This window comes from Hibiscus syriacus, unplaced genomic scaffold (assembly GCF_006381635.1).
Source record: "Hibiscus syriacus cultivar Baekdansim isolate YM2019G1 unplaced genomic scaffold, ASM638163v2 tig00003041_pilon, whole genome shotgun sequence".
Classification (NCBI taxonomy): Eukaryota; Viridiplantae; Streptophyta; class Magnoliopsida; order Malvales; family Malvaceae; genus Hibiscus; species Hibiscus syriacus.
The window spans coordinates 8,417,948-8,445,386 of record NW_024061960.1 but is presented as its reverse complement, the minus strand read 5'-3'; the positions used below and the strand labels follow the sequence as shown (position 1 = coordinate 8,445,386).

General features: G+C 35.4%; 4 protein-coding genes, 1 non-coding gene and 1 pseudogene across 5 annotated transcripts; 5 read left to right on the top strand and 1 right to left on the bottom strand.

Annotated features, from left to right (window-relative positions):
• Positions 1-1,345: 1,345 nt before the first annotated feature.
• On the top strand, positions 1,346-2,734 carry LOC120171550 (annotated as a pseudogene).
• Positions 2,735-3,215: 481 nt separating this feature from the next.
• On the top strand, positions 3,216-5,098 carry LOC120171540 (non-functional NADPH-dependent codeinone reductase 2-like). Its single transcript, XM_039179233.1, has 4 exons — positions 3,216-3,591; positions 3,670-3,913; positions 4,584-4,763; positions 4,850-5,098. The coding sequence occupies exons 1-4, from the start codon at positions 3,248-3,250 to the stop codon at positions 5,072-5,074; spliced, it is 993 nt and encodes a 330-aa protein (XP_039035164.1). The 5' UTR covers positions 3,216-3,247; the 3' UTR covers positions 5,075-5,098.
• Positions 5,099-5,778: 680 nt separating this feature from the next.
• Positions 5,779-7,557, top strand: LOC120171531 (non-functional NADPH-dependent codeinone reductase 2-like). The gene is made up of 4 exons (XM_039179228.1): positions 5,779-6,180; positions 6,255-6,498; positions 6,902-7,081; positions 7,161-7,557. Exons 1-4 carry the CDS (start codon positions 5,855-5,857, stop codon positions 7,386-7,388), a joined length of 978 nt encoding a protein of 325 aa, XP_039035159.1. The 5' UTR covers positions 5,779-5,854; the 3' UTR covers positions 7,389-7,557.
• Positions 7,558-8,617: 1,060 nt separating this feature from the next.
• LOC120167128 (zinc finger MYND domain-containing protein 15-like) lies at positions 8,618-12,854 on the bottom strand. The gene is made up of 11 exons (XM_039176231.1): positions 12,699-12,854; positions 12,480-12,593; positions 12,270-12,388; positions 12,080-12,129; positions 11,899-11,999; positions 11,305-11,389; positions 10,857-10,965; positions 10,335-10,506; positions 9,279-9,350; positions 9,002-9,115; positions 8,618-8,868 (listed from the first exon to the last, which is right to left on the bottom strand). The coding sequence occupies exons 1-11, from the start codon at positions 12,798-12,800 to the stop codon at positions 8,776-8,778; spliced, it is 1,131 nt and encodes a 376-aa protein (XP_039032162.1). The 5' UTR covers positions 12,801-12,854; the 3' UTR covers positions 8,618-8,775.
• A 5,519-nt stretch (positions 12,855-18,373) lies between these two features.
• On the top strand, positions 18,374-21,066 carry LOC120171521 (formin-like protein 4). The gene is made up of 2 exons (XM_039179225.1): positions 18,374-19,569; positions 19,654-21,066. Exons 1-2 carry the CDS (start codon positions 18,422-18,424, stop codon positions 20,951-20,953), a joined length of 2,448 nt encoding a protein of 815 aa, XP_039035156.1. The 5' UTR covers positions 18,374-18,421; the 3' UTR covers positions 20,954-21,066.
• Positions 21,067-21,561: 495 nt separating this feature from the next.
• TRNAI-AAU lies at positions 21,562-21,635 on the top strand. Its single transcript has one exon. It is a non-coding gene; the product is annotated as a tRNA-Ile (tRNA).
• The last annotated feature ends 5,804 nt before the right edge of the window (positions 21,636-27,439 follow it).

Sequence of the window (27,439 nt, the reverse complement as noted above, 5' to 3'; positions counted from 1 at the left end):
ACAAGTGACTAAGGGGTTTTAGTCAGAATGGTCTTCTCACGATTTGAGACAAACGATGGACGATGAGTATGAATTGAGGGTCGAGGTGTGGTCGGGAGGCAACGCCGATGACGATGGTGATGGCGGTGTAAGCCATCGCTGACCAAAGGTGGGGTGACAAGAGGTATGAGAAAAAAAGAAGAGGAAATGAAGAACAATAAGAATAAGGGGTTTAACAAGGGGTTGACAGGGTTAGGTGCCACGTTAGCAAATGTAATGGCAGGGACCTTACTAAAAACGAACTAAAAGTTCGATGATTGTATTGCAAGTTTCAAAAGTTTGGTGACCAAAATGCAAGTGCCCTGAAATTTTAGGGATTGATGATATACTTTAACGTCACCTCGACTTATCAAGATGATATTTATTTAGGGTTGAATTTAACCAAAATAAAAGTGCCCTAAAAGTTTCATAGAGCATTAGTAGTTTGATCGTTTAGGGTTGAATTTGACGTCACCTCGACTGATTAAGATGACACTTATTTGTTATCTTGTTAATCTGTCCTACTTCGGATCCTCGGATTAAATTTGGATATGAGGTCTGATAGTTTTCTCATAATGTTCAACTCTTATTTGTTGTTGTCGGTGGCCTTTCAATAGCTTGAGTTCATGTTATAGTTCGTTTGTTGATGCATTCGGATTTATTCACGATTATATTTTGTTTGAATTTTTGGATGGGTTTTTAACTTTTTCAATGTATGGTCCTTATAGAATCTTAAGTGACTAGTTTATTATATGAACGATTATAAGAAATGTCCTAATTATGTGTTAATTTACGGCATTTTCTGATACAATCAACGTTCGATCTTCCTTGTGGTCATTGGTGCTCAAACCCGTGACTTCTAAGAACAATAACAATTTCTTCAACCACTGAGATAAGTTGATTTGTGCCATCAAAGTACTAAACTATTTGATGTAAAGACGAATTTTATTAAATATATTTTTTATTATTATTTAGTATGTGAGCAGGAAATGTGTTTTGGAGAAAGCATTTGTTTAAGAAACATTTTTGTACTAGGCGACAGAAAAAAAGGATATTAATTTGAAAAATAATTAAATATAAATATTAGAATAAAAATAATTTTTAATAGGTGAAGAAAAGCCGTATTTATAATAAAATTAATTTTTTTTTTACCTTAAATGGAGGCACGGTGAGATTCAATTTTATACTATGGTGTTAGTAAAGACGAGCAAAAGAAGTTCAAAAAGCCCGTGACCTATCCAATTGCAATAATTTCACATGCCACCTCCATCCCAGGCGTGCTCCTGGTGTTCGCTACACAGACAAAGATCCCTAGTTCCTTTGATAAGCCAAAACAGAAACAATTTTGAGCTGACGAAGAACTGTAGACTAACACCGTAAACCAGATGGATATCAGTTTCGAGGCGTCATCCTCTTTGAGTATTCCAGAACACGTTTTGAGTTCCAGTGGCAGGCCGATGCGCTTTTGGGATTCGGCACTGCCGCTTCTCCACCGGTGGGATCACAAGTTACGAAAGCCGCGATTCTCCAAGCGACTGAACTCGGTTATCGCCACTTCGATACAGCTTGTTTGTACGGCACAGAGCGGCCACTTGGTGAAGCAATCGCCGAAGCTGTTTCGGTTGGGTTAATTAAATCTAGATATAAGCTCTTCATCGCTTCCAAGCTCTGGTGCAGTGATGCCCATGGCGAACTTGTTCTTCCTGCCCTTCACAGGAGCTTAAAGTAATACCCACCACTTGATCACCACCTTATGTATTACATACGATTTTCAGTAATCTAAACTGTTTGTTTTGCAGAAACCTGGGGATGGAGTACCTTGATCTTTATCTCATTCATTGGCCAGTAAGCTCAAAGCCTGGGATTTAAGAGTTTCCCATAAAACAGGAAGATTTCATCGCAGTGGATTTCAATGCCGTATGGAAAGCTATGGAAGATTGTCAAAGGCTTGGACTAACAAAATCCATTGGTGTCAGCAATTTTTCCTGCAAAAAATTGGCTCACATCCTTGCCTTTGCTAAGATCCCGCCTGCTGTTAACCAGGTAATATTCCCTATCTCGAACGCACTTGAGTCTGATTTTTCGAAATCTATTGAAAGGTTTCAGTAATAAAAATGATCTTCATTTCATAGAAGATCTGGGTTTGAACAAATTCGTTTTCATTATTCTGCTAACAATGTTTTTGGCTAGGTGGAAATGAACCCATTGTGGCAACAAAAAAAAGCTAAGAGTTTTCTGCAAGGAAAATGATATCCTCTTGACTGCTTATGCTCCACTGGAAGCGCAAGGTACCATTTGGGGCACCAATAGAGTTCTGGAGTGTGAATTGCTCAAGGAAATTGCAAAAGAGAAAGGGAAGACAGTTGCTCAGGTGTTTTTTAATCCCCCCTCCCCCCCACATACAAAAAGGAAATACATCTGCTCTTTTTTCTTTCCTCCAATTTTGTATGAAAAATGAAAACGATGATTGATGTATTCAAAAACAGATTTGTTTGAGGTGGGGGTTTGAGCAAGGGGTCAGCATATTGGTGAAGAGTTTGAACAAGATGAAAAGCAACCTTGAGATATTCAACTTGTCGTTGAGCCAAGACGAATTGAGAAAGATCGATGATATCCCACAAACCAGAATTTGCTGTGGAGAAGATTATATCTCCAAATACGTTCCTTTCAAGACTAAAGAGGAACTTTGGGATGGAGAAATTTGATCTCATGTAAGATAAAACAGAGCAAACTATAAAAAAAAATGCTTCTTCATATCAGAAATGTTCAGGCTATTGGGATTCATCGTAATAAAAACCATAAGAAATTCCTGCAGATAGGAAAGGATCATATTAATAGAGTATATAAATTTTAGGGACTAAAGCTATTATCTGTATCACCGTCTACATTAAAAAACAATTAAACCTTAACCATCGATGATCAAAATAAATTGAAAATAAAATGTTAATGACCAAAATGTCAAACAAATAGTTTAATGACCAAAGTAGAAATAAGGTAATAGCTGATCTATCAAATAGTTTGCCAAAGAAAAATCAAAGTAAACTTTCCACATGACCTGCTTGCCTTCAATTTATCATTTATGGCTGTCATAACATTCACATAAGGTCGAAAAATATATCGGTTTTTTTGGCCACAAACTCAAACTCAGCTTTTATCTAGTACCAAGGCTTTGAACTTCATTCAGTAATTCAAACAAGGAGCAGAAGTTTGATTTGTAGAAAAACCAACCATGCAGATGGGAAGTAGATCAGTGGCAACATCTTTTAGGATTCCGGAACAGGTTTTGCCGTCAAGCGGGCGGCGGATGCAGCGTTTGGGCTTCGGGACGGCAGCCTACCCGCTGGTAACACCGGAAGTTACAAAGCAGGCGATTCTCAAAGCAATCGAGCTTGGTTATCGACACTTTGATACGGCTCATATCTACGGATCGGAACAGCCGCTTGGCGAAGCAATCGTTGAAGCAATTTCGCGTGGCTTAATTAAATCTCGAGACGAGCTCTTCATCACTTCCAAGCTCTGGTGCAGTGATGCTTACGGAGATCTTGTTCTTCCTGCACTTCATAGGAGCTTGCAGTAAACATATGATTATATTTCCTTTACATACATAACATGGTAACTTCTGGCTAAAGTTTTAAACTGTTTCTACTGTAGAAATCTCAAGTTGGAGTACCTCGATCTCTATCTTATTCACTGGCCTCTGACCTTAAAACGAGGTAGATATGAGTTTGGAGTAAGGAAGGAATATATTTTACCCATGGATTTCGGCTCCGTGTGGGCAGCCATGGAAGATTGCCAGAGGCTTGGCCTTACCAAGTCCATTGGTGTCAGCAATTTTACCTGCAAAAAATTAGCTGACCTACTTGTCTTTGCAAAGATCCCTCCGGCTGTTAATCAGGTATAATATTAACGAACTCATTCACTTGTCTCAGTTAAGGGTGAGTATTTGATCGAGTTGAGTCGAAAGATTTCGAGACAATTGAGTAAATGAGTTTTATAACTCAAACATGATTTGAATTTTTTTCTAGTAGAATTATTTAAATTTTTGTTTAAATTTAATTATAAATATTTACAATATTATGATAATATTTGATTCTGATTTAAACTATTTTCTATAACCATACACAATATACATATATATATATTTCTTAATATTTTTTCATATGTGATATATATATATATATATCATACAAAATTGAGAGACTATTTTCTATAACCATACACAATATACATATATATATATATATATATATATATATCATACAGAATTGATAGATAGATATATATATATCATATAGAATTGAGGGACTCGGCTTGGACTTGAAAATCAAACCACTAATTAGTAAAAAAATTGAATTATTCGAGTCCTATTTTATAACTCAACTCGAATTCGAAATTTTTCGAGTTGAGTTGAAAAATTCAATTTTTTCAAGTCCAATTTTGTTCAACTTACTCTAAGTAGTAACGGAAAATATTATTTTTCTTATAATACTTGGATTTCAACAGCTGCATTCAATTTGGTTCCAATGTTGGAATATATAGTGAAAAAAGTTGCAACTTTTTGCTAGGTGGAACTCAACCCACTGTGGAACCAAAAGAAGCTAAGAGAATTTTGCAAGGAAAATGGGATCATTGTCGTGGGTTACTCTCCATTGGGAGCCTCAGGAACCCTTTGGGGCAACAATAAAGTTCTTGAGAATGAAGTGCTCAAGGAAATAGCGGAGGCAAAAGGGAAGACGGTTGCTCAGGTCGGGTGTTTGTTAATTTCCTTAAAAACTAAAGCTGTTTTAAAATTATGTGAGATAAGATCTGATTATTATTAATCCAAAAGCAGATATGTCTGAGATGGGCATTTGAAGAAGGCGTGGGTGTAATAGTGAAGAGCTTCAATGGGGAGAGGATGAAGCAAAACCTTGAGATATTCGATTGGTCATTGAGCAAGGAGGACTTGATAAGGATCGATGACCTCCCACAAAGCAGGGGCTGCACCGGAGAATTATTTGTCGATGAAAGTGGAACTTTCAAGTGCGTCGAGGAGTTCTGGGATGGGGAAGTTTGATTTGCTATTTTCGATTACTGCAAAATTTGTTCTCACAACTACTTTCACTTCAGGAGTATACGGTAATGGTTATGTGTACTAATGAATACAGTATTTTACGTTTCTAAAGTTACGCAATCAAAGTGTGGATTTTCGTTTGGAGATATTTATTTATTCTTTATAGTAATTTTTTTAATATATAAACATACTCTAAAAAATTGTTATTTGAACCTAAAATCCCAAAAAAATATAATGCCTCTTTTAACATTGAAATCACTTTACAAATTACCCTTTGAGACAAAATTATTTATATAAAATAAATTATTTTTAGAACTAAAACTCTTATTATTGTATCAGGTGGAAATGATACGATGATTTCTGTCTGAAATTGATACGTAGGAAAGTCGTAGTATAATTCTGACCACTTTAAGAAGTCGACATATAATAAAAAAATAATTGGTATTACCTATTATATGAGCAATTTTTCATTTCATTCTATTATTCAAGCAAAATTACCTCTCTGAATATATTTATATTAGAGTAAAATTCAGAATGGACCTGTATAATTCAAATCCACGTGGCGTAGAATCTTTCTTATAGGCAGACAGCACAAATTGGGATCCATTAATATACACGAAGTACCAAAATGCAGTATAATTCCCAAAAAAAAAAAAAAGACTAGAGAGGATCCACAAGTCAAACGCGACCGCTAGATCAAAATTAGCTTAAAAAAAGCTCTGATTTGAAACATCGAACAAAACTAGATTAGCGCCGCCAAGCAGATTTATCAGCAGTTTGGGGATGGAAACAACTTCTTTGAGTATCCCAGAGCACGTTTTTGGCTCCAATGGCGAGAAAATGCCACTTCTGGGTTTCGGAACCGCGGTCTCCCCACCAGTAGGAGCTGAAGCTACAAAAATGGCGATTCTCCAAGCAATCAAACTCGGTTATAGACATTTTGATACGGCGGTCAGGTATGGATCGGAGCAGCCGTTGGGCGATGCGATTCAAGAAGCACTTTCGATTGGGTTAATCAAATCTCGAGACGAGCTCTTCATCACTACTAAGCTATGGTGCGGCGATGCTCATGGCGAACTCGTCGTCCCCGCCCTCAAGAGAAGCTTACAGTAAGAACAAATGTAAATATATTGTTCTGTCTCATATAATTATACGTAACTTCTGTTTGTCTAAAACTTTGCAGAAATCTCAAGTTGGACTACCTGGATCTGTTTCTGATTCACTGGCCTGTCAGCGCGAAGCCTGGGACTTGTGGATTCCCAATAAAGGAAGAAAATTTCCTTCCCTTGGATTTCAAATCTGTATGGGCAGCCATGGAAGATTGTCAGCAGCTTGGCCTCACAAAATATATTGGTGTCAGCAATTTTTCCTGCAAAAAGTTAACTGATCTCCTCGCCATTGCAAAAATCCCTCCGGCTGTTAACCAGGTAATTAACATCTCTCACTCTATTGAGGTATATGTTTTCGAAGTGTATGTGTAATGTGCCGTAAAGGAACATACGCTATTTTATATTCAGGTAAACTTGTAAAAGTTTTAAAGAATCAGTATATAAAGTTCTAGAGATGAAAATATACACACCGTCAATTTCCTCTATTCATACTTGTGTCGGAGAGTCCAGCAAACTTGAACATTCTATCACACATAATAGCAGATTCACTAAGGGTCGATTGATTGTGTTCACTTTAAAATTTTATTTGTATCCACTATGTGTACAAAAATTATAACTAATATATATGTAGACCCTAAAAAGTTATTTCTAAATCCGCTATTGATTACCATAAATTTTGATTTGGATTTTGGAATAACAATGATATATGATTTCATGGAAGGTGGAAATGAGCCCATTGTGGCAACAAAAGAAGCTGAGGGAATTTTGCAAAGGCAAAGGGATCTTTTTGACAGGTTATTCCCCATTGGGTGCCATTGGAACCTTTTATGGAAGCAATAGAGTGATGGAGTGTAAGGTACTTAAAGAAATCGCAAAGGCAAAAGGGAAAACTGTTGCTCAGGTATTTTTCCACCCCTTGTTTTTTTAGGTTTGTTTTTCTGGATTTGGGATTTTTTTTTAAAGAATTGATCATAAAACAGATATCTCTGAGATGGATATATGAACAAGGGGTTGGGGTGATTGTGAAGAGTTTCAATGGTGAGAGAATGAAACAAAACCTTGAGATATTTGATTGGTGTTTGAATGAGGAGGAGTTGAAGATGATCGATGGGATCACTCCTCAAAGCAGAGGGGTAAATGGAGCGCCTTTCACTTCCAGATTTGGACCTTTTACAACTGTTGAGGATATTTGGGACGGTGAAATGTGATCTTCTTCTTCACCAACAATTCTCATTCTCAGCTTCATTATTCCTAAATAAATGCTCGACTCCTGACAAGGTCGACGCCCTTTCTTTGTTTTAATTATGGGTAAACTACGCCCTCCATTATTAGCTTTGAAATATGGGTAAATTACACCCTTTCATCACTTGAGGATATTTGGGACGGTGAAATGTGCTCTTCTTCTTTACCAACAATTCTCATTCTCAGCTTTATTATTCCTGAATAAATGCTGGACTCCCGACAAGGTCGACGCCCTTTCTTTGTTTTAATTCTGGGTAAACTACGCCCTCCATTATTAACTTTGAAATATGGGTAAATTGCACCTTTTTCATCACTCAACTATCTTCCCACAGCTATTTTGGTCACTAAAGTTTAAAAACTTTCAATTTAATCATTGAAAAGAATAGATAAGATGTTTGATCGATTCACCAACATCATAAATGAGTTTAAGTCAAATGAAAAGAATATCCTAATAAAACGATGACGAAGATGTTGGGTAGCTTACCAAAATCTTGAGAAGCTAAAGTAACTGTCATTAAGAAAGCAGAGGATTTGGAAAAGCTCTCTCTTGATGAGCTTACCATTTCTTTGCTTACACATGAAAATGAAGCTCAACAATGAGCTATAAGAAGAGAAAGGAGAAAAGAAGAGGGGTTGCCCTTAAATTACAATTAAGGAAGACAATGAGCTATATTTGTTAAAAGATTGATGAGATTAAACACCCCCCCCCCCAAACAAAACAAAAAAGATCTCAAATAAAATAAGTCTCAAAGCATAACCTAACAAAGAGAGCATATCAAGTTTGGTTATCTACAATGAAAGAAAAATGAATCAAACAAACAAAAAACACAAGGTCAATGTAACCTCTTGGAGTGATACATATTCTTATGATGAAGAAGAAGTAATCAATTTGTGCCTAATGGTCATTAAAGACCCAAAGGTAACTTCTAACTCATCTATTTCAATTTCTTACTCATTTGATGACTATGCCTGTTGAGTTTGAAGTTTGAAATCATGATTTCAAAACTATTTTGAAAAATGAAAGTTGAAAATAACTTACTCTCTAAAAGCCAATAATGAACTTGAGAAAGTAAATGTAAGATTTTTTTTGGTTTAATGATTAATAAGCTACCCAGCAGATATTAACAAACTATTATTTCATTATTCACATATAACACTTATAAAAAGGTACAACTTTAAGCTATTTTCCAGCCGCCATTTCCTGCCATTAAAGAAAAATCCACGAATTTAACCGGTGAACACAATGCACGGATGAATTTAATAATACAACAATTTATAGCAGTTATCAAATTCTATTACCATTAGAAAACCCTGCATACAGAATCCACTGTAAGATTGACAGTGCAAATCACTTCACATAGCGAATAGGAAGCAATTAGAATAGCAAGGCAGATGCAGTGCACTGTCTTCCACAACCATCGGCTGCCTGAACGGATTTAACTGAATCTACAGGACAGAAGCAACACATGAATCATTAAAGTAAGCAAATAAAACTTCCAAAATATATGTTCAAAACTCATGGGGAAGTGGGCATGGGATGTTAGGTGGGGGGAAATGTGAAGGAGAACAAGCAGATTACAGGAAGCCTGGGGGGCTGGCTTGTAACGGTGTTTATGCAGCATGTTGCAAGATGACAAGCTTCTTCACAATAGTCGGAAAATACGGCAGGGACATTTATCTTCTTTATTAGCTCCTGATATGAAGATTAAAAAACCAAATTTAAGGGAGGGAATTCTGAAAAGCTCAAGCAAAAAGGCCAGCAAAATATTGAAAGCTTTGAGCTTTCACAGAAACAGATACTTGTCCAAAAATCATAAAGTGAAAACAAAAATCTAGATGGCGTAACGAAGACATACTATAGTGGGTAACCAACTTGCATAAGCTGCCACGCCAGCATTTGGAGCAATAACCAAGTGTGGGAGGGAATCCTGTTACACGAGATACTCTTAGGAAACCAAGGGTCTATTTGTTTCACATAAGACATTTTCCGGAAAATATTTTCCAGTGTTTGGTTGGAAAAAAACAAATTGGTCAATGTAAAACATTTTCCTGATCAACAGAATTTTCTTTGCATTTTGTGGAAAATGACTTACTGTTTGATTTTCCGTAAGTCATTTTCCGAACTTTTCACTTCAAAACATAAATACTCAAAATAGTATTACGTTATGTATTTAATATTAATATGATATTTTAGTATCATTTCGATAAAAATATTAATTATTAACATATTTAAAATATATTTATTAATATTTTTAATAATATAATATTATTATTACAATAATATACTCAATTATATTATAATATATGATACTATTATATTCTTATTTTAATAATATATAATAAATTATTAATAAAAGTTATATTATTTATTAATTTCTTAAAAATAATATTATTGAATTATTAATAGTGAATAATATTATTTATGTATTTAATATTAATATCATAGTCTAATAATATTTTAATAAAAATCTTTAAAATGTATTTATTAATAATTTTAAAAATATAATATAATATTTTTATTTTAATAGAGTATACTAGTCTTAATATTTTTATTTATAAAATTATAGAAATAATATTTTAATAATAATATTATAGCATAAATAATATAAATAAATTATTCTAATAATTTTAAAATAATAATATTAAGTTTTTATAATAAATAATATTATTTATTATATTTCATATTTGTAATAAATAATTTCTAGAAAATTTATCAACTACTGAAAAATGGTTTACACAACATCTTCCAATAACATTTTCTAAAAAATGTTTTCCAAAATATGTAATTCATTTTACGGAAAATGTTTTCAGTAAAACAAGGGGACTAAGTACTCAATAGAATTGATACAATTCCCAAGATGAAAAGCTTTACATGAAGAGACCAAAAGAGGAAAAGACAAGGAAACACAGACCTTAGATACATCTATGAAACGCTCATGATAGTATCCTCTATGTAGTTGCAGTGTCACCACAGAAGATGTACGAGCACCTACGCCACAGCTGATGTTCTCATTTTTGCATTTGCAATTGCAATCTTGCTCAATGCAACGGGCATAGCTGTGTAGATCAATCTTTTCACCATCTCTATGAATTAAATGGAAACAGGAAGGATTAGCAATTCCCAGCACAAGTTTGAATCAAACCATCAATCGTAAAATGTTGGCTCATTTAGAAGAACAACAATAGATCGAAGAGCAGTTTTCTAATACAGCCACCACAAATGCAAAATTAAACCTAAGAGGGAAGTTTTAACAGTTCAAGGAAAAAGGCCTATTTATGATAAGGTATTGAAACAGAGCAACCTGTCGAGCCCCAAAATCTAGATAAGTTGACAATTTAATCAATTCCCAACCAAACCAACTAGTTTGGGTTGTACTTCTAGTAAAGAGACACAAGAAGTATAAGTTCCACAAAAAATAAAGGGCAAAATCAACCTATGATGTGGAACTGCAGGTCCAATAAGCTCAATTTGAAGAAGAACCCCAGAAAACATTGCACGTAACTCTCCAAAGACTGCAAGTTGAAGTAGCTCCTTCTCAGGTCCTTTGAACATACAAATAAAAGGAACACTTAAAATTTAGATAAACCATATTAAGACTACAAAAAGAAAAGATAAAAACACTAAGAGGGGGGGGGGGGAATAAGAAAAGACTAATTTTCTAAGGAAAAGGAAAAGAGCCACACAAGCGTGCATAAATAAACATATCACATTTCTTAAAAAATAATAGAGTGCTCCGTGTTGATGCATCATTACTTAATGATAGTATCCACTCTTCTCATGCATCAGCAGCTAGTTTCAAATAAGTGCTAGCTAATTGAACACCTAGATGAATGCATATAGAAATTGCAAAGGGAGATTTAAAGCTAAAGATGATAGTGTACCAAGATAGTGTATGCGCAGTTTTCTGATTTCAGAGGTCAAGCTTCCCAGTCCAGTAATTTGTATTGCATGATATATTGTAAGTGGCTGAGACAAAAAAAATTGAAAAGATATATAATTAGTGTTAACATATGCAAGCTACTTGGAACCTACAAGATATAGCATTTACTCAAATTTGCATTTCTTCAAATTTGCATTTCTTCAAATTTGCATTTATTCAAATTTGCATTTAGATTCAATGACTTAATGATTTATTAATTTCCTTTAATTAAGTTTCTAAATTTACTCTCAGAGAAAATTTGTTTTTAGATATCATTACAGCAGAAACCATAACTAAACCTTTTGGAAATCGGGACTAGGGAGGCTACTTAGCATTTGATCATATATTTCTAAACAGACGAAAAGTAAAGCACCTTATAGAATTGAATGATTATTAGTTATAAACTAACAAAAACACTAAAATATCATCCTCTGTTTCCACCATAGAAGAATAAAGAAATCATAAGTAAAAGATGTGCAATAAAAACCAGTTGATGATTAGAATGATAAAGTAGTAACAAAGAACTGATTCTATAGCATATATTAGCATCCCATACCCAGTGAAGCAGCAAAGAAACAGGTGATTGTAATGGTATGCACCTCCACTCATAGTAATCCTTCCAGCTGCACAATTGTTTTGCTATTGGAGACGAAGGCTCTGCACTATTACAAGGTTAAATCTAGAAGCATCCATTAACCCATACAAAAAAGTTGGAAGTCTAGAAGCAAAAGTGATACCGTGACATGGGCACAAGATATTCGAGAGATTCCAGGTATCACTTTCAAACCTTCAAACAAAGTTAAAGTGACCATAAGTTTCATCTGAACAACCACAAGCAATCAACTAGTTAAAGGGTCACACTCTCCATCTAGCAAAGGCTTAACATATCATCACTGAAGACTTAAGAATCGGGAGATTGAAGAAAACCTGGAATTACCAAAGGAAGTAACCGATGCACCACAAGAGCATTCACAAGCCCACATCCCCGCTAGATGAATGCCCCTCCTGCTCAAGAATGAACACCTACTCTCTTGCTTTTCACTAATCTACCCAGGCAACCAATTCAATTTAAGCCTAACATAAGTTTAAATGCAATGTTTTATCGAACCCCTTAGTTTCAAGCAAGTTGCCAGTTACCTGGAGCGTAGATTCTACAGAAAACGAGAAAGGAAAATCATTCAACAAATCTAAGCGCTTCATTTGCTGCTCTAACCTTTCACACTCTTCTCTATGTTCCTTCCAGTGAGAAATCTAGGTGCAATTTTATCACAAGTAAAATTAAGTTTACGTAGAAATAACATGGCATATAATATGTTGGAATTATTTCCTTTCTTTTTTACTTTGAAATTGAAGAACCTGATGAGAAGCAGAGCAATAAGAAACTGCTCCACAGCGGCCGCACCGCTTTCTCGGGGGACCTAAGCACCGAGTTCCCCTCCCCTTCGCAGCACACTCCATTAATCAGACTTCGGCTATTTTCTTTTCTGCCGGTTCTCCGACTGGGAAGACTCAGGTTCATAATATGGGCAACGAATGCTGCTTTGGGCTTGTTAGATGGTGGCCCATTTACAAACTAGCTCCGCCCTACTCTTGCCAATAATTTCTTTTGGGCGCGTGGGTTGAATGTCTAAAGCTATCACTTTTTCGGAGATCACCTTTGAAAATTGTTAGTTATTTATCAGTTAAAATTTTTAAATAGATCCTTTTGATTATTAAAATTTTAAAGAAAATTATATCTCGTAGATACACTACGGTATATAGACAAGACCTTTAATAACACATATAATCTATCAAAACGATATTTGAAACTTAATTATCAAGTTTATATACATAGTCAGGTAATTTATGAGTAGTTGTCACAGTTACTCTATACTACTGCTGACACCACAAATTAAGACTATTATAAATAACTCTTAATTACTTCTCTTATACTACTTTCTTCTTCTTTATATCTTTCACTTTTTTTAAAAATGAAACACCAATCAACATCGTCGTCTTATGATTTTTCACTTAAATTAAAATAGACAAATAATCGATAACCAACATAACTCATATATTCTTATCAATAAAGTCATTGCTCCAATTTCACATATCATATATTTAAAATTCACACTTTGTTTTGAAGCAGAAGATACGTTGAGGAGAAATCATTAACACCAGTAAAACTAAGTCAATGCTCGTCATCTACGTGTGAACCAAGTAGCAAGGAAGGAATGGCCATACTCGTATATCCCAACTTTCTGAAAACCACCACACACACAAAGGATAAGGTGCCAAAATAAAGGTGTGAAAAGGACAAACACGTCAAATCTTTATAAATTCCATTTATTTCCCAAAGTTAAAAGAAAAGCTTGATTTCATAACTATCATAATAAATAGAATAAATAATATAATTTTTATCGATTGAACAAATTTCATACTCATTCAATAAATTTGAAAGAAATAATCAAGGAAAATGCTACTTCAGCGAGGGTAAAGAAACGTAACCAAGGTAGAAGACGACCAGGAAACGTGTTTATCTCGTGTGCTGTAGTAATAATATATGAAAAGAAAGAAAACTGGAGGCAAAAAATAGTAGAGATTTGAAGCGTGTGTACCAGGATTTCAGTGTGGAATGACGCTCCCGTGAAAACGATGGTAAAAGTTCTTTGTTTTCGGCTTAGCCAACTTCCAAGAACTTGTGTTTGTGTGGCCACACTATTATTTATATTAATTTCATTTTCTAAAAGAATTTAAATGTAAATACAACAAAATAAAATATTCAAATGCCTAGGGTTTGCTTACAAATTCTACTTGTACTGAAGTTTATAAATATCCACTTATCCTCCCAAGTTCAGATAAAAACTTGTTTTTTCGTTTTCACAAATTATATTTAGGGTGTGTTTCAGTATCGTATTATAATTATTTAATGTGATTATTAAAATTTTTTATTTTTTTAAATATATTTAACCGATAAAATATAATTAGATCTTAATTTTGTACGTAATATTTGATTATATAAATTTAAATTATTCGATTAAATAAATTTAATTTTTAAATTACTAATAATTAGTATAAGAAACTAATCGTAACACTAAAAATATATTTAAATATTTAATTAAATATTATTAACCATTTTTTTCTCTCAATATATTGTGATATCGTGACAACAAAGTTTTGATTAATGTTATAATTTTGGAGGTCACCTCTGAAAATTATATATTTCTGTCCGTTGAGATTTTCAGATAAAATCATTCATTTATCAAAGCTTTTAAGGAATCTATATCATCCAGGCACAAGAATATTATAGTTTCTGAATAAGTTACAATACACAAACAAGACCTCTGACAGGCCCGCGTGATCGGTTACAGTGAAATCCAAGATCTGATCACTAGATCTATTTAGCTTGTTGATCTACGAACAGTTATAATTATCTTATGTTTGAGTATACTAGATCTATTTAGCTTGTTGATCTACGAGCAGTTATAATTATCTTATGTTTGAGTATACCATCAGCTAGAGTCAATATAAATACATCTCAATAATCCTCTCCGCTGTCTTATCCTTCTTCACTCACATCTTCTCCACTATGCTTTCATCTATTTCACAGAGAAAACTGACTAACAATCGATGCCTCACCAACTGTGGCTCTCTACTTAAATCAGAAGAGGTGAATAATAGATAATCAACAAAATCAAATTATTCGAATCAATAGTATAAATTAAATCTAAAAAGTAATTTTCTAAAGCTAAACACATATTAATTACTTATCCACGTTGCTATGTAAATTATCATAAAAAGTCCTAATGTAATAATATAATAATAATATTTTTATTATAAAAATATTGTAACATGTATTAAAAAGTTTATCTTATATTAAGAATTATTTTTTATTATAAGAATCTCTCGACAAAAAACGACAATGATCGATGAGTATTACATCAAACTCTTATTTTCTTAAAATGTTGAAAAGTATAATTAAAATATTTAATTATATTTAATTCAGTAGAATTCGTAAACTGTTCGATTCAACGAGACTTACAAATTATAATAAATAATTAATTAAATATATTACACCCATTTAAGAGTTTCCACGGCTTTATGAAAAGTTATGTAGATCATGAATTGGCCTAATCTTAAAATTGGTTAACCCTGAATTGTTTAGCATGATAATATTTTGCCTTAAATAATATTTAAGATTTAAATTTTAGTATAAAAAATAAAGTAAAATAATTATAAGGATTGATTCTATAATAAACTTTTATAGTATTCAAATCAAGATTAACAAGCAAATACATCAGATATCATAAGGTTCTATTAAAAAATTAATGTTTATAAGACAACTAAAAATAATTTGTATTTTATATCAATTTTATGCTCATCAACTACTATAATATATATTATTTAACTAATCTTTCTATTTAACTAAAAATAATCTTTTTTGTAACACGTATTTTTTTCAAGATTTGATTTCACATTTTTTTTTCTAGAATCATATGACACTTATTTAGTTATTATATTGATCTGTTGTTGGATATTGAAAGGTGCTCACAAGGATCGAACATAGATTATGATTTAGTTGTGATAAACATAGTTTGTTAACGAAACATTATTGTTATATGTATTTTTATATTAGCGTTGATGGTGTTTATTCTTTACTGTCAGCAATGATGTTTATATCTGAATGAGACATCGTTATTCTTAAGTGATTAGTTTGTATAGTTTAATTATTTTAATAAAAATATTTGACTGGTGTTATTAATTTGTTTTTATTTTATAAATTAAATATATAATTTCAAATATTGTTTTCTGTATTTAATAAAATTAACAACTACTAGTAATTGATTAGAAAAATCGACTTTAAAATTCAAACTATAGATTGGTATCTCAACCACAATAATTTGTCAAACAAAAGTTTATAAATTTTATAAATATTTTTTTATATTTTATAAATATGTAAAAATTGTATATATTCCAATTCAAACTTTCCAAGTACGTTCAAGGGTCAATGGGTGGGAGAAAAAGAAACCAAACATTTTCTGGTTTTTCTCAATTCGTAATGCCATCTTAAATACGATCTCAGAATTGTTTAAGGACAAGTCAATAATGGAATTATGATTAACAAGTCAATAAGTCATAATGTAAAAAATAAACCCCTTTTGGCCTATATTTTTTTTAATATTTTTGCCCTCAACGTTTTACTTTAGACAAAGAGTTTATCTATATTAGATAACACACGGTTAACGTTATGATATAAAAGCCTTTTTTAACCTAAAATTAAACGTGAAGGCTAAAATACCCACACACAAAAAAGAACAAGGGACAAAGTGATTATTCTGTCAAATGTTAGGAGTTTTTTTACCTTAAAATAAAATATTAGATTCGAAATACTCCAAAAATATAATAAGGGGCAAAATTACTATTTTGATAAAGACTGGGATTAATTTTGACATTATGCAAAAAAAATGGGAATACTTCTAGATTTTGATGTTTGACGAAAATATTGGGAGGAAAACGCCGAAGACCGCGCCTGGAGTCAGTGGTTTCTGCCAACTGCTAATATTACATAAAGATGAAGTCAAATTAGATTATAAAATTTGGTGAGCCAACTCTTCCATTATTATTTAAATAATTAAATACGCAAGTTGACTCTCATTTTGTAAATTAATAAAGCTATTTTACCCTCCAATTTCCATCCCTTCTTTGGTTATTTCCTTTTTGTCTTTAATAAATAATTAGTCAAAAATAGAGGAGTGGAACTTTCCGATTCCAGACCACAATCATTAAGAGATTCTTGAAAGGTTAATTTCTACTCTTAACCTTTGCATATACATAAATTACAATTTTAATCCATTCTAGTCCTTATATTTTTCAAATCTTCACTTGTTTTGATTTCACATTAAAAAAATAAAAAACTTTTTTTATTAAATATTACTTCAAATTCTAATTAAAAATAAAGTTAAATCTTATAAAAAGTATACTAATAAAAAATATGCAATGATTAAATTTAACTAGTGAAGAATTCTTATGTAAAAAATATTCTTGATAATTAAGTTTGTTTATAAGTTTTAAAAATTATGAGAGATAATTATTTTTGAAAAAATACAATATTTGTAATATGCAACTTTTGAGTAATGTATTGATGTCAAAAGAGTAGTTGGTATACATCATATATATGCACGGACGAAACCAAGATTAAACTACGAGGGAACAAGTTGTTTAACTTTGAAATAAATAAAGTCTTTAAAATTGAATAAATCATAAAATTTAAAGGAGTCATGATTTAATTTCAATAGTTTTTAAAATTGAAGAGTCCTAAAGAGTAAATTAAACCCCCAAAAAAATTAGAAGTCAAAATTTGATTTTAAAGATAAAGGAATCCTAAAATTTAATTAAACCAATAAATTTTGTGAGGGGGTAAGGACTTAATTATACTGATTTCAAAAGTAGTAGCCTAAAACTCCATCAAAATTAAATGTCTCTTCCACTTCGATGGTAGCTTCGTCCCTAGATACATACATGCGATGTCATATATTTGTATTTTTTATGGTCTATACATTCATACTAAATTTATGCTTTTTATCTATTAATTTGTGATCTCTTATACGTATTTTATTTTACATCAATATTCATTTTAATATTTTTTTTTAAATTTGTAAATTCTGAATAGTTTTGTTAAACTCATATATTAAATATATTTTAATCTAACTATTACAATTACTTTTTTACATCTCTTTGATCTTCCCTTCGCATTTTACTCGTTCAAGTTTCTATTATTCACTCATTCAACTGCTATGAAAGAGTGAACACTTTTTTTCTTCTTAAATAACTTATGTTCGTATTTGTTTTTTAAATATAAAAATATTCCAATTTGGGGGGGGGGATGAGCTTAGGAAAGAGTATTTAATAAATTTTGACAAGAGTGAGCGGCTATGGAGGGACCGTAACACAAAACCAAGTAACTACTCATTTGAAAATGTCAACGCCTAGTTTACCAAATCCGACGCAGAAAATGGAAACAAAAGCATAAAAATTTCATTCCCCCGCATGAACCAAAATCTAAACATTTATTCTCTTCTGATTTTTCGCACAGCTCTTTCATGGCTGTCACGTTTCGGATATTGATTCTTCTCCACCTCTTCCTTCTGTTCTTCATCTCCGTCTTCCCTTTCTCTTCTTCCCAGGGTTCACCTCAAAACATTGAAGTCTTCTACCCAACTCAAACTCCACCGCCAATCGCACCCATCCCTGAAGAAAGACCGCTGGACTCACCGCTTCCGCCGCCGCAGCCATCGACGTCGTCATCTTCGGGGAACGACAGCAATCGTACTATTGCGAAGGCAGTAGCTGCGACCGCAGGAAGCACGATTGTTATTGCCGCGGTATTCTTCTTTTTGATCAGAAGATATGTTCTTGCTCAGCGTGGAAGGGAGAGAGTTCGAGATAGTTCCCAGCCGAGAGTGCCCCCAGATGAGTTCGGTAGAGTTAATGGGAATATAAAGGGCTTAATCGTTGATGAAAATGGCTTGGATGTTCTTTATTGGAGGCAGCTTCAAAACGGAGGTACCATAAATGGTTTCCGCCGAGAGGTTTTGCATGTTCCGAAAGATGAAGAAGAAGAAGAAGGCGGTGGTAGAATGGTTCGGAAAGGTAGTCGAAGCAAAAAGGTGGAGCCTGCAAGTGAAATTCCTTTGCTTCGTGGGAAATCTTCAACTTCCCATGTTCCACCACCTGAAGATGAAGATTCGAGTGAAAATATGAGTCCTTTAACTCCTCCGCCGTCGTCTCATGGAATTGCTTTAAAAGCTGTTGAGAAAAGAGAAGCTCCGGTTCAATCAAAATTTGCCCCTCCATCGTCATCTCAAGGGATTGTTTTAAAAGCTGTTGAGAAAATAGAAGCTCCAGTTCAATCAAAATTTGCACCTCCACCGTCAATGCCACCGCAGCCTCCACCTCCACCAAATAGAACTACAGCAGCGCCACCGCCTCCTCCGCCACCGGTCCCAGCAAAAGGCCCTTCGCCGCCACCACCTCCACCTAAAAAACCGGGCGGTTCAGTTACGTCCTTTAAACCTCCTGCAGCGGCCAGATATAAGTCCGGTAGTGGTAAATCAGGGGAGACTGGGGAGTCTTCTGGAGATACCGATAATAGTCAGGTGAAATTGAAGCCATTGCATTGGGATAAGGTGAACAAGAAGAATGCTGATCATTCCATGGTATGGGACAAAATCAATGGCGGATCTTTCAAGTAAGTTTTAAACTTTTCAATTTCTCGAACTATTTAGCCGATTTTGCTCTTATTTCTAACCAAAAAATGCAATTGATTCTTCAGGGTTGATGATGATCTTATGGAAGCTTTATTTGGATATGTGGCTACAAATAAGAAATCCCCTACCGGTGAAAAGAACACAAAGAGTGCTAACACTAGCTCACCGGCACAGATCATGATTCTCGATCCCCGAAAATCACAGAACATTGCGATTGTGCTTAAATCCTTAGCTCTATCTCGTAAGGAACTGCTTGATGCACTCAATGAAGGCCAAGGTCTTGAGGTGGATACTCTTGAAAAGCTCATGAGAATTTCCCCCACAGAAGAAGAACAGTCCCAAATCCTTGATTTCGATGGTGATCCGACGCGACTCGCCGATGCCGAGTCGTTTTTGTTCCACATTTTAAAAGCTCTTCCGTCGGCTTTCACACGCCTTACTGCTATGCAGTTTAGATCGAATTACGACTTGGAAATTCTCCACATGAAGGAGTCTTTACAAACTCTAGAGTTAGGGTGCAAGGAGCTTCGCTCTCAAAGACTGTTTATGAAACTCCTTGAAGCGATACTGAAGGCCGGCAATCGCATGAATGCCGGGACTGCCAGAGGCAATGCTCAAGCTTTTAACCTTACGTCGCTGCTTAAGCTCTCCGATGTTAAAAGCACCGACGGGAAGACTACTCTACTCCACTTTGTGGTCGAAGAAGTAGTCCGGTCAGAGGGAAAGAAATGCTTTATCAGCCGAAGTCACAGCTTGAGTCGGTGCGGCAGCAGCCGAAACAACAATAACACCACTGGCAATTTGACGGTAAAAGTGGACAGAGAGAAGGAATATGTAACACTCGGATTACCAGTGGTAGGAGGCCTCAGTTCCGAGTTCACCAACGTGAAGAAAGCAGCCACAATAGATTTCAACACATTTTCAGGCACTTGCTCGGCTCTTGCTGCTCGTGTAGCGGAAACCAAGCACCTTGTATTGCAATGTATGGCTGATGGAAAAGGGGGATTCGTGCAAGAAATGAAAGGGTTTGTCGACGACGCCGAAGAAGAACTGAATGTGTTAAAAGAGGAGCAAAGAAGAGTGATGGATAACGTAAGAAGAACAACGGAGTACTATCAAGCAGGGGCTTCAAAGGATCATTTCCAAGTATTTGTCATCGTTAAAGACTTCCTCGGTATGGTTGATCAGGCCTGTGTAGAAATTGCAAGGAACCAACAAAGGAGGAAGTCATCAATTGCAAATCATGGACCACGATCACCAAATTCACAGGAGTCAAGAACCAAAATGAGGTTCCCAGTGTTGCCACCAAATTTCATGTCAGATAAGTCGAGGAGCAATTCCAGCGAATCGGATGTAGATTCATGAACTCGAAGAGATATTGGTTGTCAAGGGCAATGTACATAAACCTCATACGAAAGGTGTAGATTCGGAACAACTAGAGGAAATTGTTTTTAAAATTCTTCCATTTGTTTTGTACCAAGTTTTGATGAAAGTGGTAAATAATATTCAAGTCTGATTTTTCTGATTCAAACTTGTTCCATTGAGCAAGCACCGCATAGAAAACGTCATGCATTAGTGAAACTGATATTAGACAAATATGCAGAAGAATAATCATAAGAAAAAAAATCTAGGATTTGCACATACGGGCTATTGTAGAGCAGAAAATAACATTGAATGTGATGGGGAGTATTCTACCACTAAGCAAAGTTTCAGAGTTTCAATCATCTGTGAAGCGTTATATCCACTTGTCCAGTACAGAAAATTAGAGCCGAAATTCACAACCCAAAATATACAAAAGGAAAAAGTTGTATCATCATACCAATGGCTATTTGTTGATAAATTTCAATAGAAATCGAAGAAATCATGACCGGCTATCCCATGGTTTTCATAGCTTTGAGACTGTCAACTCAATATAACTGTTTGATGAGCAAACAAAATGAATCTATTTTTAAACGTAAAGGGTTCCAAGCAACGGCCTATTGGCTCAATTGGTTAGAGCGTCGTGCTAATAACGCGAAGATCGCAGGTTTGAAACCTGCATGGGCCATTTGAATTGTATTTTCATTTTTTTTCCTTCACATGAAATGGTGACGTTTGATTCTAATTAGTTAGCTATTTTGTTCTCTGAGACCTCAATGGGCCTATTTGGATTCCCAAGGAACGACTTCGTATATGCATAAATAATAAAATTTGTTCTATTTCTTGTTAATTAAGAGTCGAAGAATAAAAGATTGGGATAGAAGTAAGAGTATAATTCTATTAACTAATTTTCTCTTCAATTTCCTAATTACATAACCAGAGACGCCACTTGTTACTTGTAATTTGGCGTACGTAAAAAGAAAGATGAAAAGACCAGGAAATGTATGTGTACTTTTATTTTCTTGGCACAATCTAAATTGTTATGCCTTCCTAAAATACTATATATATATATATATATATATATATATGTATGTATATTATCACTAGCCCCGGTAGTTTTCTCAAACATGAAATCTTAACTGCCATAACCCAAAACTTCAAGCAATAACCCATATATTTATTAAATAAAAACCAAACTGCTCTCGTTATAATAAACAAAAATGGCATAAGTAAAAAGCTTATGCAAGAACTAACTATGGCTTTACCATGAAATTTCTAATGTAGTTGAACCAAGACACCGATGCTGCCAACCCCACCACTTTAACACTTTTTTTACACAATCATTTCATGTTCTATCGTTTCTTTGGGGGGGGGGGGGGGGAAGTTTGTTGCGTGTCTAAGATGTATTACATGACACCATCTCATGTCTAAATCCAAAGAAATACTGTAACCCCCTAGACCCGGTCTGTGAGTTATACCCAAACCTAAGTGGTCACATATCCCATTCAGAGGTTTTTTTTTCCACTTATAGGACGATAAATATAATATAGAACATAATATTAATAATACAAATATGTCCAAAACGATAATAAAATACATGTCACCAAACATAACCGAAAAAAACATATAGAAATATATGTTCGTACAAAATAAAGTTGTTGATTTCTCCTGATGCCAAATCTGCTAGCTTATGGTCTGCTGTTATCTGAAAAATGGTAAAAACTACAGAATGAGCTAAAAAGCCCAGTGTGTTCCATACAGTGTATATAAAAACATACTGATAAAAATATTCCAGTAAAGTCGGTTTATGCAATCATGTCGTAAAAAAAAATATGAACACTACCCCCAGCCCATCACAACAGAATGTGTAGGATCCCCAGAACCATACACCCAGCCCACACAACAAATAAGGCCCTGAGCACAAAGCCGAGGAACCTACGGATATACTTCCTTCAACGATACCCCCCAATGATGGAGATGTTCATGAATGTATTTGAATGAAAACAATGATTAAATCTTTAAAACATAAAAGTGTTCATGCTTAACAATAATATACAGAAATACGGAAATCAGAAGACAAGTCAGTAGTATACAGAATTTCAGATATCGAATATTCAATATTCAGAAGATCGGTATAAAATACCGTAACCAGAATTCATTTCAGAAATATGTGGCAAATCAGATGTCATATACATAATGTTCAGATGTATATTTTAAAACAGAAATAATTAACACTGTCGGGAAACACACCTGTAACAGTCTGAGAAATCAGATAGGGAAGCCTATTGCTGGGTCTGTCGATCACGTTCTACTGCAGCGCTAGATCCTACGAATTGGAAAAATTCATATTGGAATCCTAATATAAATAATCTAAATATTATTTAAATAATATACAGAAACCTACGGGTAATTCTCGTAGTACGCGGTTCAGGCTGATCTAACGAACGGATAATACCGGACCTAATTGATCCTTGTTCAGGTGAAACACGAGTACCTTCATAAAATATTTTATTGAATAAATCCTTGACCAAATCTCATTTAAATAATCAAAATATTAAAATATTAAGCCTTTTGGGTTTACAAGCTCGATTCGGGAATTTCGGGTCAGAATTTGGCAAAACGGACTTCGGAATCAAAATTCAGGACGTCGAAAAATATAAAGTATGACCTTCCGAAATTTTGAATTCTTGGTCAAAATTAAAGTCAACGGGGTTGACTGACGATTTGGAGACTTTCGGGTTTGAATTTAGCAAAACGGACCCCAAAAACGGATTCGGAACGTCGAAAACTATCAGGATAGGTATTCTTGGTCAAAAACAAAGGTCGTCTAATAGCTGGTCAAAGCCGGTCAAAGTTCTGGTCAAAGGAGGTCAACAAACTGTCAAACATTTTACACAAATAGCACCCTTTTTTAAAAAATTACCAAAATAGCACCCATTTCGAATTAATTCCCAGAATAGCACCAAAACCGAATTAATTCCCAGAATAGCACCGGTCAACGGTCAACGGGTCGGGTCAACGGGTCGGGTAACGGGTAAACGGGTCGTGACCGGTCAAACCGGTCAAACCGGTCAAAACCGGTTCAAAACCGGTTAAACCGGTCAAAACCGGTTTCCAGCGTTCACTCGCCTGCGGCGGCGCGTGTGGGCGCGTGCGACGTCCTCCGGGGCTCTAAAAATCACGGAAAAATTTCTAAAAATTATTTTGAGCGATTTCGAGATACTTACAAAGATCGGTTCAAATTTTTGAACGGCGGAGAGCTCGATTTCGACTTGGCCGAATCTTTGACTGATCCACCTCCCCACGCGCCGCCGTCAACGGAGATCGAGGATGACACCGGCGGACTCGGAACGGCACAAGGAACACGATGGTGCGGGAGGTGTCGTAAAAGGAGCAACGATCGGCGATGAATTTAGGATTTTCTAGGCGATTGAGCTTAAAAAAAACGTCGATGCTTTAACTTGAAATTCACGACGTTTGGCAGCGTTTCGCTTCAATTAAATTGAAGGGTTTGTTCTCGCTTGATGATGAACACGATGGTGGTTTAAATGACGATCGGAATTCGGACGGCGTCGGGATTATCGTCGGCAGTTGAGGTTGGGAGAGGGAATTTGGGAAGAATTGGTTTCTGAAATCAGAAACCAATTCACGTATATAATAGCCCTTACCTAACATTTTAGGGTAAATTCAGGGCTTGGTCCCTGAATTTTCTTTAACTCTTAAACAAGCTTCAAGTTTTAAAAACTTCCAATTTAGTCCCCAAATTTTCACCAATTACTCAATTAAAACCTCAATTCCCAATTAAATATTATTTTAAAATTTTCGGGTTGTTACAATTCTCCCCTCTACAAGAAATTTCGTCCTCGAAATTACCTTATGAAAACAGATGAGGAAATTGGATCTCCATTGACTCCAATGTCTCCCAAGTAGCTTCTGAGGGGCTACTATTACTCCACTGAACTTTGACCATTGGAATACGCCTATTCCGAAGAACTCGCTCATCCCTCTCTAAAACCTGAACAGGCTCCTCTCATATGACAAATCAGGTCTCAGCTCTACCTCATCAACCTGAATGATGTGATCTGGATCTGGACGGTATCGCCTCAACATAGAAACATGAAAAACATTATGAATACGACTGAGCTGGGAAGGCAACTCAAGCTGATAAGCAACAGGTCCAACTTTCTTCAGAATACGATACGGCCCAATAAATCGCGGACTCAGTTTACCTTTACGTCCAAATCTCAATACCTTCTTCCATGGAGATACCTTGAGAAAAACCTGATCTTCAACCTCAAACTCGATATCCTTACGTCGCTTATCTGCGTATGACTTCTGCCTATCAAATGCCTCTCTTAAGCGATCACGGATCAGTCTGACAGTATCTTCAGTTTCTCGAACCAAATCTGGACCCAAAGTTTTTCTATCATGTAACTCTGTCCAACATATAGGAGTACGACATCTACGTCCATACAGAGCCTCGTACGGTGCCATGCGAATACTTGCCTGATAACCATTATTGTAAGCAAACTCAGCTAATGGCAAGAAATCTTCCCAACTACCACGGAAATCAATCACACAGCCCCGTAACATATCCTCCAACACCTGAATCACTCGCTCAGACTGTCCATCAGTTTGAGGATGAAAAGCTGTACTGAAATTCAAACGAGTACCCATAGCCTCATGCAAAGCTTTCCAGAACCTGGAAGTGAATCTCGGATCTCGATCAGATATGATAGACAACGGACACCATGAAGTCTAACGATCTCAGAAATGTACAATTTAGCCAGTTTATCCAGAGAATAATTAACTCGAATAGGGATAAAGTGCGCTGACTTGGTGAGTCGATCAACAATCACCCAGATAGAATCCTTTTGGAAGGAGTTAGAGGAAGACCAGTAACGAAGTCCATCGTAATACGCTCCCATTTCCACTCAGGAATCTTAATTGACTGTATAATCCAGATGGATGTTGGTGCTCTGCCTTAACCTGCTGACAAGTCAAACACCTCGCCACAAAATCTGAAATATTTTTTCATACCAGTCCAAAAGTAGCGTTCTTTGAGATTATTGTACATTTTGTCCCCGCCAGGATGCATGGCATAAGGACTATACTATGAGCTTCCTGAAGAATAACCCGTCTCAACTCATCATCTTTAGGGACGCAGTAACGACCGTGAAAACACAAATACATCCTGATACACACTCCGAACCGATCCTTGCCACTACATTAGCCTTCCCTGGATGCTATTCTATCTCAAAATCATAGTCCTTTAAAAGCTCCAACCAGCGACGCTGTCTCAAATTTATTCTTTCTGAGTAAGTAGATACTTCAGACTCTTATGATCAGTATATATATAACACGTTTCTCCGTAGAGGTAGTGTCTCCAGATCTTTAAAGCAAAAACCACAGCTGCTAATTCCAGATCGTGAGTAGGATAGTTACGCTCAGCGGCCTTAACTGACGTAACGCATAAGCGACAACTTTCCTATCTTGCATCAAAACACATCCTAATCCAGAATGAGAAGCATCACTGTAGACAGAAAAATCCTTCCCAGATTCAGGCTGACAACTGGGGCTTGAGTTAGAACAGTCTTCAATTTCTCAAAGCTAGCTTGTTGGTTCCTCAGACCAGACAAAATGGAACATCTTTCCTTAATAGTTTCGTCAGAGGAGTTGCAATAAGGGAGAACCCTCAACGAAACGACGATAGTAACCAGCTAACCCAAGAAACTACGGATCTCAGAGACGTTTCTAGGTTGCTTCCAGTTCAGAATAGCCTCCACTTTGCTTGGATCCACCTGAATGCCATCAGCGGACGATATGTCCAAGAAAGTCACTTCGCTGAGCCAGAACTCACACTGCTCAACTTAGCGTATAGCTTATTCTCCTTAGAGTCTGAAGAACAATTCTTAAATGCTCCGCATGTTCTACTTCACTTCTAGATACACCAGTATATCATCAATGAATACCACTACAAATGGTCCAAATAAGGTCGAAACAATCTATGCATCAGATCCATAAAAGCAGCAGGGCATTAGTTAACCCGAAGGATATTTATTTTTAACAGTGAGTTTGTTTAGTTTTCTATAATCAATACAGAGTCTCAATGTCCCATATTTTTCTTGACAAGAGAACTGGAGCTCCCCACGGTGATACACTGGGTCGGATAAATCCCCTGTCCAACAACTCCTGGAGTTGGATTTTCAGTTCTTTAAGCTCCTTTGGGGCCATACGATAAGAGCCATTGAACCGGGGTGGAACCAGAATAGACTTCAATCACAACTCGACTTCTCTATCAGGAGGGTAATCCAGGCAACTCCTCGGGAAAAACATCAGAAAATTCCTTGACAATTCGGATGCTTCAATATCGGATTGCGATCCTAGTGTCCAAAATATAAGCAAGAAACGCCTCGGAACCCTTCCTGATCATCTTCTCCGCTACCAAGGCAGACACAACATTCGTCAGAAATCCCCGTCGTTCCCCAATCA